The sequence below is a fragment of the Lynx rufus genome, unplaced genomic scaffold (assembly GCF_022079265.1).
Source record: "Lynx rufus isolate CCGP_SWC_20201006 ecotype Redwood Valley unplaced genomic scaffold, mLynRuf1.p SCAF_18, whole genome shotgun sequence".
Lineage (NCBI taxonomy): Eukaryota > Metazoa > Chordata > Mammalia > Carnivora > Felidae > Lynx > Lynx rufus.
Window position 1 is genome coordinate 13994953 of NW_025814832.1, and position 17385 is coordinate 14012337.

At 36.6% G+C, this 17385-nt stretch overlaps 1 protein-coding gene across 1 annotated transcript in view; it reads right to left on the bottom strand.

Annotated features, from left to right (window-relative positions):
* The window catches only part of MED13 (mediator complex subunit 13), a 109873-nt gene that overhangs the window by 28493 nt on the left and 63995 nt on the right, over positions 1-17385 (bottom strand). Inside the window, exons 11-16 of the mRNA XM_047080928.1 lie at positions 16116-16197; positions 13993-14114; positions 12200-12290; positions 11846-12060; positions 10059-10255; positions 8387-9300 (exon numbers count right to left, since the gene is read on the bottom strand). Of these exons, the coding sequence (XP_046936884.1) occupies positions 8387-9300; positions 10059-10255; positions 11846-12060; positions 12200-12290; positions 13993-14114; positions 16116-16197 (1621 nt within the window). The remainder of the gene's footprint in view (positions 1-8386; positions 9301-10058; positions 10256-11845; positions 12061-12199; positions 12291-13992; positions 14115-16115; positions 16198-17385) is intronic.

A 17385-nucleotide genomic window follows, 5' to 3' on the forward strand; every position in this document is an offset into this window, starting at 1 on the left:
TGATCTCACGGTTTGTAAGTTTGAGCCCCCACTGGGCTCTAAGCTGACAGTGCAAAGCCTTTTTGGGATTCGTTCTCTTTCCCTCTCTCTGTCCCTCACCTCATGCTCTCTCTCAAATAAATCTTTAAAAATTTTTTCAAAAAAAAAAGCAATTAAGTACTAATGCATGCTACATGGATGATCTTTGAGAACACTATGCTAAGTGAAAGAAATCAATCATAAAAGACTACAGTATGATTATATTTATGCAAAATGTACTAAAACATCTATATCAGAGAATGTAGGGGCACCTGGGTGGCTCAGTCGGTTGAACGTCCAACTTCAGCTCAGGTCATGATATTGTGGTCCATGAGTTCAAGCCCCGTATCAGGCTCTGTGCTGACAACTCAGAGCCTGGAGCCTGCTTCTGATTCTGTCCTCCCTCTCTCTCTAACCCTCCCCCACTCACACTCTGTCTCTCAAAAAATGAATGTTAAAAAAAAATTTCATGTAGAGAGAATATAGTTGACTGGCATGGAAAGGGAGGGTTTGGAGGGAACTTCTAATGGGTATGAGGTTCCTTTTCATGGTGATGAAATGTAAAATTGACTGATGATGGCTATACAACTCCATGAATACACACCTTGCTTTACTGTGTTTCACAAATACTGCATTTTTTTAATAGACTGACAGTTTGTAGCAACCCTGCAACGAGCAGGTCTATTGGTGTCATTTTTCCAATAGCATTTGCTTACTTCATGTCTCTGTGTCACATTTTGGTAATTCTCCCAATATTTCAAAGTTTTTCATTGTTATTACATTTGTTATGGTGATCTGTGATCCATTAATGATCTTTGATGTTACTGTTATAAATTTAGGGGGCACCACGAACCATTCTCACATAAGGCAACAAACCTAATAAATGTTGTGTGTGTTCTGCCCTACAACTGGCTTTACCCCCTCTCTCCCTCTCTTTGGGCCTCTTTATTCCCTGTGACACAACAATATTGAAATTAGACCAATTAATAACCTTACAGTGGCCACTAAGTATTCAAGTGAATGGAAGAGTTGTACTTTAAGTCAAAAGCTAGATGGGGCGCCTGGGTGGCGCAGTCGGTTAAGCGTCCGACTTCAGCCAGGTCACGATCTCGCGGTCCGTGAGTTCGAGCCCCGCGTCAGGCTCTGGGCTGATGGCTCGGAGCCTGGAGCCTGTTTCCGGTTCTGTGTCTCCCTCTCTCTCTGCCCCTCCCCCGTTCATGCTCTGTATCTCTCTGTCCCAAAAATAAATAAACGTTGAAAAAAAAAAATTTAAAAAAAAGCTAGAAATGATTAAACTTAGTGAGGAAGGTATGTTGAAAGCCCACACAGGCTGAAAGCTAGGCCTCTTGCACCAAACAGCCAAATTGTGAAAGCAAAGGAAAAGTTGAAGAAAATTACAAGTGCTAATCCAGTGAACACACAAATGATTTTAAAAAATCAGTCTGTTAGCTGATATGGAGAAAGTTTTAGTGGTCTGGATAGAACACAACATGTTCTTAAGCCAAGCCTAATCTAGAGCAAGACCCTAACTTTTTTCAATTCTGTGAAGGCTGAAGAGAGGTGAAGAAATTGCCAAAGAAAAGTCTGAAGCTAGCAGAAGTTGGTTCATGAAGTTTAAGCAAAGAAGCCATCTCCATAACACCAAACTGCAAGGTGAATCAGTAAGGCTGTTTAAGTTAACTTCCTGCAGCAAGTTATCCAGAAGATCTAGCTAAGAAAATTAATGAAGATGGCTACACTAAATAATAGATTTTTCTTTTAATGTTTATTTATTTATTTAGAGAGTTAGAGAGCAAGTGCAAGTTGGGGAGTGGCAGAGAGAGAGAGAGAGAGAGAGAGAGAGAGAGAGAGAGAGAATCCCAAGCAGGCCTCATGTTGTCAATACAGAGACTGACATGGGGCTTGATCCCATAATCCACGAGATCATGACCTAAGCCGAAATCAAGAGTCAGACGCTTAACTGACTGAGCCACCCAGGAGCCCCAAATAATAGATTTTTCAATGTAGATGAAACAACCTTCTATTGGAAGAAGATATCATTTAGGGCTTTCATAGCTAGAGAGAAGTTAATGCCAAGTCAAAGGACTTGCTGTCTTTCTTGTTAAGGGCTAATGTGGTTGGTGACATTAAGTTGAAACCAATGCTCATTTACCATTCTGAAAATCCTAGGGCCCTTAAAAATTAAAAAAAGAAAATAAAAAGAATTATGTTTAATCTTCTCTGCCCTGGAGCTATAAAATGAACAAAGCCTGGGTGATAGCACGTCGTTTACCTCATGATTTACTGAACATTTTAAGTCTACTGCTGAGATCTATTGCTCAGAAAAAAAGATTCCTTTCAAAATATGACTGCTCAGTCTATAGCCATTTGACCCTGAACACGCCCAATCTCCTCAAAATAGGCCTGCTCAATGACAATGCACCTGGTTACCCAAGAGCTCTGATGGAGAAGTACAATGAGATTAATGTTGTTTTCATCCCTGCTAACACAACATGCATTCTGTGGCTCATGGATTAAGGATCAAGTCTTATTTATTTAAGAAATAATTTCATAATGTTGTAGCTGCCATAGATAGTGATTCCTTTGATGGATCTGGGCAAAGTAATTGAAAAGCTTCTGGAAATGATTCACCACTCTAGATGTCACTTAGGAACATTTGTGATTCATGGGAAGAGGTCAAAAAACAGCATTAACAGGAGTTTGGAAAAAGCTGATTGCAACCCTCATGGATGACTCTGAGAGATTCAAGACTTCAGTGGAGATGAGGTGGAAATACAGAACTAGAATGTGACTGAATTGCTTGAATTTCATGATAAAACTTTAATGGATGAGAAGTTGCTTCTTATTTTTGAGACAGAATCTACTTCCAGTGAAGATGTTTTGAAGATTGTTGAAATGACAACAAAGGATTTAGAATATTACATATTCTAAATATATATATATATATATATATATATATATATACATACACACACACACACATATATATACATACATACTTTGTTGGTAAAGTAGCAGCAGAATTTGAGAGGACTGACTCCAATTCTGAAGGTTCCACTGTGGGTAAAGTGCTATCAAACAGCACCTCCTACTACAGAGAAACTGTTTATGAAAGAAGACTCAATCAATGTGGCAAATCTCACTGTTGTTCTCATTTTAAGAAATTGCCACAGCTACCTCTCAGTCTTCAGCAACCACCATCCTCTCAGTCAGCAGCCATCAACAATGAGGCAACCAGCAAAAAGATTTATGACTTGCTGTAAGCTCAGATAATGGTTATTAGCATTTTTTGGCAATGTAGTATTTTAAAATTAAGGTTATACATTTTTTAGACATAATGCTGCTGCACATTTAATAAGACTACAATGTAGTGTAAATGTAACCTTTATGTGCACTGGGGAACCAAAATACTCATTTGACTCACTTTACTGTGATATTCGCCTTACTGTGGTAGTCTGGAACCAGATGCACAATGTTTCCGAAGCATGCCTGCAGTAAAAACCATTCAACCATCTGTACACTTATAAATGAGAGAATTGTATGGTATGGCAGTCAATAAAGCTGTTGAAATCAGAGTTATCTTGGAGTTTTGTAATGGTGAGGATGGGCAGAAATATGGGTAATTTTTACTTCTCGGTTTTTCATTGTCTAGATCCTTTCTTTTCAGCAAGTATGCATTTTTTAAAAAATTAGAACAAAGCTTTTTGGATGTTGAAAAAAAAAAATTAACATTACCATTAAGATACACAAACTGCCGGGGTGCCTAGATGGCTCTTTTGGTTAAGCGTCCCACTCTTGATTTCTGATCAGGTCATGATCTCGCAGTTCGCGAGTTCGAGCCCTATGCTGACAGTTGAGCTCTGCACTGACAGTGTGGAGCCTGCTTGAGATTCTCTCTCTTCCCCCCTCTCTCTGGCCCTCTCCCACTTGTACTTTCTCTCTCTCAAAATAAATAAATAAACATAAAAAAATAAAATATACAAACTGTTGTTTATAGATTTTTAATTCCTTCAAACAAATATTTTAACCCCTTGGACCTCTACCATATGCCAGGCGCTGTTCTAAGTATTTGGGATATATCAACAAGCAAACCAGACAAAAATTCTTGCACTTACACAGAATTTGCATTGGGTAAATTTAATGGAGATAATAATAATAAATTATACAGTATGTTAGAGGGTAATATGCACTCTATGGAAAAAAAAACAAAACAAGCAGGATGGAGAATGTGGAGAGGGGTTTGCAACTTTATACTGAGAAAATGGTATCTGAGAAGACTTAAAGGAGACAAGACAGTTACCCATGTAAATATGTGGGGGAAAGTTGTCTCAGGCAGAGGAAACAATTAGGGCAAAGGTCCTACCTAATGTAGGACTTTTCCTTTCATGATGCAACTGTAGTTTAATGAAAGCATTCCAATAAATATTACACATTTAGGTTTTAAAGCACTGTTTTATACTGAAATGTATAAAAAGGCATTGCTCTTTTTGTTTTAAATTATTCTTAAAAATTATTTATTTATTTACGTAATCTCTACACCCAATGTGGGGCTCAAACTCATGACTCTGAGATCAAGAGTGGCATGCTCTTCCAATTGAGCCAGCCAGGCACGCTTATTTTGAATTAGCTTAACACAAGTTCTTAGGATGAAATTTATCTTTATGGTTGTAAAGTTTCGGTTTACATTAATGTCTACTGTTACACAAAAAATATTAAGACTCAATATTTTCTATTATTTGGAAAATAAGTTGGTTCTTTTTTTTGAGGTGCATCTGGCCTAAGTTCTTTTTTTATTTTTTATTAGAGGTAAAATTGACATTAGTTTCTAGTGTACAATGTAATGATTTAATGTTTGCATATGTTGTAAAATGATCACCACAATGCCTCCACAGCCTATATTCTTAACTATCACCTACAGCTGAAAACAATCCTGCCCTTTTTTTGAACATCTACAACATTCACTTATACCTTTTTCAACTTGGTCCTTGAGTACGAGTTTGATGAATCATCAAATTATGTCATGAACAAAATATTAACCACTGGTCCATGTATTGCCCTCCTATCTTATATCACAAATTTTAATAATATTATGAACAACTATGATCTCATGACCCAAGAACTAGAACATCACCAAAGTTCTTCTCTCTATCCTATCCCTCCCTCAGCTTTTTAAAATTAACCACTATCCTGGGGTGCCTGGATAGCTCAGTCGGTTAAGCGACTTAAGCCGAGGTCTGACTTCGGCTCGGGTCATGATCTCGCAGTTCATAAGTTCAAGCCCCGTGTCAGGCTCTGTGCTGACAGCATGGAGCCTGGAGACTGCTTCGAATTCTAAGTCTCCCTCTTCCTGCCCCTCCCCCTGGTCATACTCTGTCTCTCTAAAAAATAAACAAACATTAAAATTTTTGAAATAAGATGAAATTATTAATAAACAAATGAATGAATGAATGAGTGTAGGAGATTCATCGTATCTCCCAGAATGCTAACCACATTGTTTTGCACGTGTCAAAAAGATGACTGAATTAGCAAATGACTCATGGACCAAATAGAGAAGTTATTATACGGCATATACCACCTTAGAAAAGATCCTTACCAAAAACCACATTTTGAAGGAGGCAAATTTTCTGTATAACAGTCAAAAATTAGAAAAGTTAGTGGTATACTGAGACATATTTTAAAAACTGTTGGGGGGCGCCTGGGTGGCTCAGTTGGTTAAGTGTCCGACTTGGGCTCAGGTCATGATCTCACGGTTCATGGGTTTGAGCCCCACTTCGGGCTCTGTGTTGACAGCTCAGAGCCTGGAGCCTGCTTCAGATTCTGTGTCTCCCTCTCTCTCTGCTCCTCCCCCACTCATGCTCTGTCTCGAAAAAAGTAAATAAACATTAAAAAAAAATAAAAACTGTTGGGGTGCCTGGGTGGCTCAATCAGTTTAAGCGTCTTGACTCTTGATTTCAGTTCAGGTATGATCTCACAGTTTGTGAGTTTGAGCCCCACCACTGGAGGCTCCATGCTGACAGTGAGGAGCCTGCTTGGGATTCTCTTTCCTTCTGCCACTCCCTGCTCCCCACTCTCTCAAAATAAATAAATAAACTTTTGAAAAAACTGTAGGTTGGTTGGTTGGTTGGTTGTGCCTGAAAGAAAAATATCCGGGGGCACCTGGGTGGCTGGCCCAGTTGGTTAAGCATCTGACTCTTGATTTCAGCTCAGGTCATAATCTCACCATTTGTGAGTTCAAGCCCTGCATCACGCACTGCATTGACAGTGTGGATCCTGATTGGGATTCTTCCTCTCTCTCTCTGCTCCCCCCACCTGTGCTCTGTCTCTCAAAATAAATAAATAAAAACTTAAAAAAAAAATTTTTAAGTATCTATTTTAATAATAATAATGGCAACTTAAATTAATTCAGTACTATATTCCAAGCACTGTACCAAGCATGTAATATGGATTAAATCATTAGCTTTTCTTTTCTTTTTTCTTTTTTTAGTTTTTTTGAGTTATTTATTTTGAGAGAGAGAAAGAGAGAGAGGGAGAGTGTGCACGCACAAGCAGGGAAGGGGCAGAGAGAAGGAGAGACAAAATCTTAAAAGCAGGTTCCACACCATTAGCACAGAACCCGGTGTGGGTCTTGAACTCACAAATCTTGAGATCATGACCTGAGCTGAGATCAAGAGTCAGACACTTAACCAATCGAGCCACCCAGGTGCTCCTAGATCCTTAAAACTCTACACAGCTAGTATTTGACGTTGTACCTTGTAGAACATTATTTGACGCTGATGATCATTTTCTCCTTCTTCAAACATTTATTGTACCTATTTGACTTCTAGGACACCCTACTCTCTTGGTTTTCCTCCCACTTCCTTGGTTTCCAATCCTGGATCCTTCCCTTCTTCATCTCTAAATGTCAGTTCCATCCTTCTCTCTAGTTACTCTCTATGTTGTTAAATCCAGCTCCATAGATTTTAACACTGATAACTTACACTAGAAAATTTTAATCTCCAGACCCAACCACTCCTGTGAATTTAAAACTGTTGTCTCCACATATGTACTTGACCTCCTCTCCCAGTGTTTCCCTCCTCTATAATTAGAACCATCATTCATCCTGCTGCTCAAGCTATCCTTGATGCCTCATCATATCTTGTATGTATCAGCAAATCCTATAGGTTCTACTTCCCAAATATACCTAGAACCTACTACTTTTATCTCCATCACTTCCAATCTTGTCTAAGTTACCATCATCTTACACCATCTTTCTAAATGCTTCCTAACTATTCTATCTACTTCTATTCTTACCTTCACAACACATAATAGCCAGAATGACCTTTTAAAAAAAATAGACAGAAAAAAGACCGTGTTATTTCTCTGCTCAAAACTGACCTATAGCTTCCCATCAGTCTTAGAATAAACTATAAAGGTTTTACACAGTCCCTAAGACCCCTACATGATTTTGGTTTTTGGCTAGCTCCTAGATTCATGTCTGACCAATCTCCCCATCACCCAATTCATTCCAGCAACAATGTCTCCTTACTGTTCCTCAAACATATTAACCATACTACTCCCTCTGGGTCTTTGCACTACCTGAAACACTCTTCCCTTAGTTATCCACATAGCTCCATTCCCTCACTTTATGTAGGACTTTGCTCAAATGCTGTCCCTCGGTAATATTTTTCCTAACCATACATCTAAAATAACCATACACACCTGGGGCACCTGGCTGGCTCAGTCAGTAGAGCATGTGACTCTTGATCTTGGGATGTGAGTTTAAGCCCCACACTGGGTATAGAGCTCACTTTAATTAATTAAAATAAATCATGAAGTACTTACCCAAATAAATAAAATAGTGTCCTCCTGTCTTTTTCCACTCCTTTCCACTTGCTTTTTCTTCAAAGCCATTTATCACTATCATTATATAATTACTTTTTTTTTTCGTTTGTTTATATGTTCTACACTAAATTATAGGCTCAAAAAAGGCAGGAACTAAGTTTGTTTCATTTAATGCTGCACTTTTATAAAGGAACAGTGTGTGGCACATATCAGGTGCTCAGTAAATATTTAATGATTGAAAGAATGTTGAATAAAGCAGACAACTAGCAATTTTCTGTTAATTAATATCTACAAAGTACCCTTTATACTCCCACATAAGTACATAATTACAGATTTACAAGAGCCATACTTTTATTGGTGAAATTAAACTAAACTGCTAGGAACTTCTCCCTTTAAAAATGTCATCCTTAAAGGAGTTTTCAGTCCAAATTTTAGTGTCTCTATTAGCTACATGGAAAACTGCCTTTAATACTTTATCCTCAGAAAGAAAGGCAAAGTCCTACAATTAAAGGAAAATAAACAAAAATTATTCCATTAGCATACTTACCATTTCTTTTGGACCAGGGGTGTAAGCATGAACTTTTCACAAGTGCTTCATCAACTTTCCCTCCTGACATGTTATCCATGAACTGACGCCCATGTTCTAATGCAAGGTAGCAGTCATTGCAACAGTCCCGCTCTTCAACACGTACCCAATTACTAATTACACCAATTCTAGGAAAAGGATCTTGGTCTGCTGCTCCAAAGGGTGAAAATAAATTAGTGCACTGATCTTGTAGCAATAATATCAACTCGTCAGGGAATTTTTCAGATTCCTTTAGTCCTCCATTAACATGTTCAGCAGAAGTAGCCCTGAGAGCTTCAAAACGTTTTTCTGCTTCTTTGCCACATTCTGTGTTGCGTCCTATGATGTCTAGTTCATCTTCAAGAAATAATCCTGAATTGTTTCCAAATTTTCTGTTCATGACAGCACTGAAGCCACAGGTACACCTATACTGTGCTTCCTGCATTGGATCTGGAATGTAAACTCCAACATCGGCACCCTTGATATTCATATTGCAGACACAGATACAGCAACTATCAAAGTTACAGTCTTTAAACAAATTCATAACTGATTCTGAAAGAATGAGGTTTACATAAAGACTGTGTGCTTCAGGGATGGAAGGAACAGTTGCAGGTTCAACAGAGTTAAGGGGTCTGCATGTGGATGGCGTGGAAGCTGGTGAATACAAATCTGAATTTTCATATTTGACTGAACCTTGAGCACTAGCAGGTCCACCAGCTCGAGGAGTCCTTGGAGTCCTTGGAGTCCTTGGAGTTGGAAACCTAGGTGTAGATGGAGAAGGAAGAATTCCTGCTCCACTGTTACTAGGAGGTGCACTGCTAGGAGGCATCCCAAAAGAAGTATGAGTCTGAGGTGTATAAGCAGGACCATATTCTTGATCAATAGTACTTCCATCGCTAGTGTTACCAAGGTGAAAGAAAATTAAACACATAAAGGAACATATTAGTGATATGAAACAGAACAAAAAATGTCCAGTATTTTTCAGTAACACCGATAATTATGAAAGTACAATTACTGCAAAAATTACAAGTAGAATTAAAATGTATTTCTGGTTAATAAATCCACTCTAGGTGACTGTTGTGGACTGTGGACCAACCAACTAGCTCCAAATTGTAAATAAAATCTGTTTACACTTATCCACACCTAAACATCCACCTTTACTATCTATAGTTCTTATACTACAAATAACCATATTTCATTGATCCTAAGATGCCACTGTTAAAAACAAAACAAAAAAAACTTCTAATTTCAGAGATGTTTACATGCAATAAGGGACAATGGCCATTTAAAGATGTCATAAGACACCCCAATTTCAGATACTAAAATATGAAAAGTATGTGATATGGCAAATACACAAATGGCATTTAGAATTTTAGAGCAAAATAAACAGTGCTTCTGAAGACAATCAAAAAACAAAACAAAAAAAATGAAAGCAAGTAATCAATGAGTAATAATACTTAAATTTTCCAACAATTTATCCACACCCAACTAATACCATTATAATTTATTGATCAAAAAATAATCTTAGATCTTAGAATCTTTAAAACCCAGCATCTTTTTTCTAAATACTAGCAAAGCAGGCACCTCTATGAAAAAAAATTAAAGCTATATAAGCACATCTGTAGTATACCAGTAACATAAATCTATATCATACCCCTCTTTGATGAATGGCACTGCAGGCCCTGAGGAAAGCAATTCCAATTTTCCAACAGTCCAACTCTGACGGTAAATACACTCTTCTGGCAATTTGATAGGAGGCAGACATTGGCTTGGGAGACTTTTTAGAGGTGCAAACATGGAACATCCCACCAGAACTTGACAATTTTCAGGCTTATAGACATACGAAAAATCCTACAATACAAAAACCATGACTTTCACCATCTTATCTTCCAAGGGAAAAAAGCTAAACTGTCTCTATCTAGTCTCTTTTCCTGTCTCTTTATTTTTTTTTTTTAAATTTTTTTTTTTTTTCAACGTTTATTTATTTTTGGGACAGAGAGAGACAGAGCATGAACGGGGGAGGGGCAGAGAGAGAGGGAGACACAGAATCGGAAACAGGCTCCAGGCTCTGAGCCATCAGCCCAGAGCCCGACGCGGGGCTCGAACTCACGGACCGCAAGATCGTGACCTGGCTGAAGTCGGACGCTTAACCGACTGCGCCACCCAGGCGCCCCTTTTCCTGTCTCTTTAAACAAAATAATAAAATGTAAATATAATTCTATTCTTTTTTTTTTTTTAAGTTCATTTATTTATTTAGAGAGAGAGGGAGAGCACGCACACACACGACAGAGAAAGAGGGAGAAAGGACAGAGAAAGAGGGAGAGAGAACCCCAAGCAGGCTCCACACTATCAGCACAGAGACGGATGCGAGGCTCAATCTCACGAACAGAGAGATGACCTGAGTGGAAATCAAGGGCCAGATGCTTAACTGACTGAGCCACCCAGGTGCCTATTATTCTATTCTTTAATGCATTCTTTTTATTTTATTTCCAGTAAAATTAACATACAGTGTCATATTAGTTTCAGGTGTACGATATAGTGATTCAACAACTCCATAAATCACCTAGTGTTTATCACCTAACTCCTTTGATAATTATCAGTTTGTTCTATATAGTTAAGAGTGTTTCCTAGTTTGTCTTTTTTTTCCCCTTTGCTTATTTGCTTTGTTTCGTAAGTTCCACATAGGAGTGCAATTTTATGGTAGCTCTAGCTCCATCAAGGTCACTGCAAATAACAAGACCGAATTCTTTTTTATGGCTAAATAATATTCCTATGTGTGTGTATCTTCTATCCATTCATCTGTTCAATATCGCTCATCATCATGGCTATGCAAATCAAAACTACAATGAGAGGGGAGTCTGGCTGCCTCAGTCGGTAGAGCATGCAACTCTTGATCTCAGGGTTGTGAGTTCAAGCCCAATGTATGGTATGGAGTTCACTTACAAGAAAACAAAAACAAAAACAAAAAACCCTTATGATGAGATATCACCTCACACCTGTAAGAATGGCTAAAATAAAAAACACAAGAAACAGGTATTGGAGAGGATGTGAAGGAAAAGGAACTCTCTTACAATGTTGGTGGGAACGCAAACTGATGCAGCCACTGTGGAAAACAGTGGTGGTTCCTAAAAAAGTTTAAAACAGAACTACCCTACACTCCAATAATCACACTACTGGGTATTTACTCAAAAATTACAAAAACACTAATCAAAGGGATACATGCACCCCTGTTTATAGCAGCATTATTTACAACAGCCAAACTATGGAAGCAGCCCAAGTATTCTTAAATGCATTCTCTGTAGTTTCACCACTATTCAGCCTTCAAATTTGTTAATTACAAAATGAGAATCATGACAGATTTTTTAATATAGCAACAAACTAACTAAATCTATAAGAAAATATTGGAAGTGAATTATTTTTCCAGAAATATAAAATACTTACTTTAATTTCTGAAGGTTTTGGGCTACAGAATCCTTCATCAACCTCAATTTTGAACTGTGTTCCAACAGTAGAACTATTTCCTTCTAGAACAGTTCCTCCAGGTGTTATATCCATACTACCATATTCTTTATTACTCATATTCATTGGGGAAAATCCCATAATATGCTGTTCCAACGATGGTGGTGTAGGATACATTTTATGAAGATCTGCAGTGCCTATGATTAATAAAGCGCACATTTTAACATAAGACTAAATAAAAAGAAGTTAATTAATCTCTGTTTAAAAGAAAGGGGTGGGGAATTTTATTCATATTAAAAGTTGCGGATTTATCTGCAGCAGATTTGGGAAGCTTACTTATGCAAGATAATGGATCCAGATTTCCTGTTTTTGATTCCTTACAGCTGGATTTATCATCTGTTCCATTTGCTGACTTTTTAGATCCAGGCTATTAACAAAAACAAAAACACATATTTATCTGAAATTTTAAATCCAATGTGATCCAAGATCATTAAGATGTAACTTGAAGGTCAAACCCATTCATCAAATATAGTATTTTGAATTTATGCTAGAGCCAAAATATGAGATACTAGAAACAATTTATAAAGACCTAAAACATATTTTAAACAATCACTGAACCCAGATTATTTTGTCTGTTTATATGATAATCCAGCAATTTAACAGAGGGAAAAGTTCCTCCAAATAAAAATGACTAATACTTTCAGAACACAGAAGAATAACCTACCACTTAAAGCCTATTAAAATTAAAAAAAAAAAAAAGAAAACGGAAATCTGCAATAAGGATTTGTAATACAGAACCGCTTTTTAGAAAAAAATACTCCTAAAACATTTGTCCCCTCAAATAAAATACATCAAATTTTCCTATATAATCAATCACCTCTCTGAATTCTAATTTATATTTTTACCTTGTTTAATAACCTCCTCTCCCTAGAAAAATGCTGCAACACGTAAAACAAAAGCATACACTTCAGAAAGATCTCATATGACAAACAATAGTATACCTGACTAAAAATTAGTTTTAATATGTTGAACAAACCAAGTTTTACTATCTCCAATCTATCACCAACGTTTTTATATTTGGTTATATCTAACATGGTTCCAAGTCTCCTGTTAGCCTCTTTGTCATAAACATAACAGTTCTAATTACAACCTTCTTACCTCACAATATCCATAGCTGATACATGAATAGTAACAGGAAGCATAAAAGTATCAAAGAATTCAAGGATATATTTACCTAGTAAATGGTACTCTCTAAAATATACTATATTTTGGGATATAAAATGTTAGTTTATGTACAGCTATACCTGCTATATATCACTTAATTGAAGACACCAAATGTGCCTATATGTGTATGTATGTGTATATATACACAAATACATACAGTGTGTATCATATACAAAAGAGGATTAAAAGTATATGTTATATAAAAAAGTATGTATTATATAGGACAAGAAAGACCAAATGTACTACAGACGTTTTCAAGCTACCTTTATGCAGATGAAAATGGAATTCCCTTTTATGATAATGCAGCACTCAGTTCACTAATCTGACATTCTAACAAACCTCATTTTAAGTTTTCTTTTATAATCACCTTTGTGTGCAAATGGATGTTCAAAATTAAATACTACCTCTTCTTCCTTTTTCATTATTATAGTATATTGCTGTCTTAAAATAATGGTTGTGATGACAAACATATTCAAAAGAAGTGGTATTCCTTAATAAATTGACAAGGCATACAATTTTAATGTTAATTAGTTATTATTCTTATCTAAGTGAGTCAATTCCAGGGTCATTTCTCAAATGAGAGGATTAAAGAATAGGAAAATAATTCTGCTTCCTAAAGATTGCAGAAAAAAAATATATTGTAGCGTTCAAATTAAACTTATCACACATCCCAAACATAAAAAAATAAAGAAAAAACACACATAGTTTGTAGGTGACACTATGCCAAGAATGCTCAAACATAAGTTTAAAAAAAGGAAACCAATTAATAAAATTTTATTCCAAAATACTTCTTATCTTTCAGGGCCAAAACGTACTGTTCAAGTCACACATCACTTCTGAAAAATAAGTCTACATGAAATTAAGGAAAAGATATTATAAATCTTCGCCATTAATAGAATACTCACTGTTAATTCATCTTCATCAGAATTGAAAAGATTATCAAGGTCAGTATAAGAGACAGCCAGGTCTGAGTCATAAATCAAGCTGGTTGATGGAGGGCGGGCATGACTAGTAGGGCGTGGAGCATCTACACGTCAACCAAAAAGGCAAAATAAAAAATTCCACTACTGACCAAATAAGTATTATTCTATTTATTTAAACTAGATATCTAACTTTAAACCTATTCTGCAATAAGAAACTATGATTTGCTTGGGGCGCCTGGGTGGCTTGGTTGGTTAAGTGTCTGACTTCGGCTCAGGTCATGATCTCAAAGTCTGTGAGTTCAAGCTCCGCTTCAGGCTCTGTACTGACAGCTCGGAGCCTGGAGCCTGCTTCAGATTCTGTGTCTCCCCTCTCTCTTCCCCTCCCCAGCTCATGCTGTCTCTCTGTCTCTCTCAAAAAAATAAACATTAAAAAAAAAAATTAAAAAAAAAAAAAAGAAACGGTGATTTCCTTAAAATCTAGAAATTTTTTCATAGAAATAAAATTGCAAGTAAATGTAGTAACTTCTCCAGGAAGCTCACTAAAGGCTAGGTAATCCATAACATGGCTAAATACTCTGATTTTATATAACAAATAAAAAGATATACACTAACAGGACAATAGTACACACACACACACACACTCTTTTATTTTTCTATCTGCCACATTTTTAGTTTTCTATCTTCCTGAAAGAAAGAAACATAGTACAATGATTAAGTGCCCTGGCTCTTGAGTCAGAGAGACTATCATGAATTTGAATTCTCAACTATGACACTAACAATATGACCCTGAACAAGTTACTTAACCTCTCTGTACCTTAGCAATAACAAGAATTAAAAATGAAGGATGTAGCTAAAGCACTTTGTCCAGTGCCAGGCAGTGAAGTACTCAATAAATATTACCTGTTGGTTAAGCTTTCATTGTAGTCTGGAATTAAAAAAAAAAAAATTTTTTTTTTAATGTTTATTCATTTTTTGAGAGACAGAGAGAGAGCATGAGTAGGGGAGGGGCAGAGAGAGAGAGAGGGAGACCCAGAATCTGAAGCAGGATCCAAGCTCTGAGCTGTCAGCAAAGAGCCCAATGCGGGGCTTGAACTCACGAGCAGTGAGATCATGACATGAGCTGAAGTCGGACGCTTAACCAACTGAGCCACCCAGGCGCCCCCTTAGTTCTAGAATTTTATTTTCCTTTTTCCTTTTCTTTTTTTTTTTTTTTTACTCTCCCCAGTTGTAGAGGGAAAAATATAGGATTACTTAAGAAAAATTACAAATACCAACAGAAGTTAAATTCCTTTTACATTCTCATATAAGAAAAAAATTACAGTTTGGTGTATAACCTGAAGTATGCTTGGTGTATCAGATGACTTGAAATAGTCCTCACTTTCAGAAAGATGAAAGTCACTTTCCAAGTGCCTCTGCATGATAGTTCTAAAAATTAACTGGAGCAGTTCTGAAATCTGGTGTAAAAAATCATCTAGGGTACTTATTAAAAAATATTTCAAAGCTCCACCTCAAAAGATTGCTCCAGAATGTGGGAGATGGTCCAAATTTAGAGAAAGCAGAAGACAGCAATTACACTCATTCCCACACAAATTTTGTAAAACAAATAATGTGCCACACCTCTCTATTCCAAGCACAAGGAGCACTAGTCAGACACTTTCAAAGTGGAGTCTTTTTCACAGTATCCTCAGTGCTAAGAATAGTCCCACATTTAAAACCTGTTTGATAAATATTTGTTAAATTAATAATTTCAACAGTTCTTCTAATTTGAGTGAGAGAGTAAAGGACAACAAAATTGTAGTCAAGTCTAATTTATAAAGTTGAGTTTTCAGATCAGAGAGGGACCTTAAGGTGATGATCTCTTCAAATCTCATTTTACATAAGAACTATTTTTATTTGAGAGAAAGTTTCAACAATTCAAAACAGAATTTCTATCATCTCAACCTGCTTCTCTCAATACAAAATAAGCAATAAATCATTTTAAGATAGGTACCTTTCTATGAAACATGAATTATGCAAAAAGGAACACTGTAAGTCCAATAATATCAGATTAGCTTGTAGCAGTAATCTTGTAATGCAATATTTTGATTAGAAAATAAAAGTTTTACCTTGCTTGATAGATGGACTAAATAATGACATAGCATCTTCTTCATGTGATAATACTGTTACACTAGATGGCCCATCTTCCACCTGCAAACAATATTACATATTAGACTGAAATATATAATTTAAAATAACAAAATCTTCCAACTACTGAGTAACTATGTGTCAAGCATCCTACTAGATGTTCTACAGACATACTAATTCCCACAATTAATCTATATGATAAACAGCACGTTCAACTTACAAAAAATAGTTCTAAAGATAACCCAGGAAATGTATCTGGATAAACGGTGGGAGCTGGGATTCCAAGCTAAATTTGTCAAATTCCAAAGTCCATGTTCTTTCTATAATACCTATATCCTTCCCAGCTACTACTCTTTTCATATTTACAGAAGGACAAAATGTCAAGTACCAGGCACATGGTAAGGCTAAAAACTCTGTGAAAGAATTTCCTGTATTATACTTATTACTGGGTCCTTTTCACAATTTTACAGCTTTCAATTTCCATATTTTACATTAAAGGCAAATTTTAATTAAAAAAATTTTTTTTATTTAATGTTTTTATTTATTTTTGACGGGGAGAAAGAAAGAGAGAGAGGGAGAGAGCGCGAGCGAGCGAGCACACACAGGTTAGGGGCAGAGAAAGAGGGAGATACAGAATCCAAAGTAGGCTCCAGGCTCTGAGCTTTCAGCACACAGCCTGAAGTGGGGCTTGAAACCAAGAAGTGTGATATCATGACCTGAGCCAAAGTGGACACTTAACTGACTGAGCCACCCAGGCGCCCCTACTTTTTGTCTTAACTTTTTGACGTTTATTTATTTTTGAGAGACAGAGACAGAGCATGAGCAGGGGAGGGGCAGAGAGAGGGAGAAACAGAATCGGAAGCAGACTCCAGGCGCTGAGCTGTCAGCACAGAGCCCAACGCAGGGCTTGAACCCACAAACCATGAGATCATGACCCGAGCTGAAGTCAGACGCATAACTGACGGAGCCACCCAGGTACCCTTAAAGGCAAAATTCTTATCCAACAGAGTTATCTTGTGCTTAATACATCCTATAATATTAGATTTCCAAATTTCTAATAAATACTCCTGTATCCTATATTTAATATATTTCATCAAGGGGCTCTATAAGTTAACTCACATTCAAAAATATCATGTACGTTATAAACTCAGCATTGGGTATTTTATTGTATTTTGAAAACTGGCACTTCACCTATTTCAGTATATTTTAACTCAGTATCAAAATACTTCATCTACCTAAATTTTCTGATTT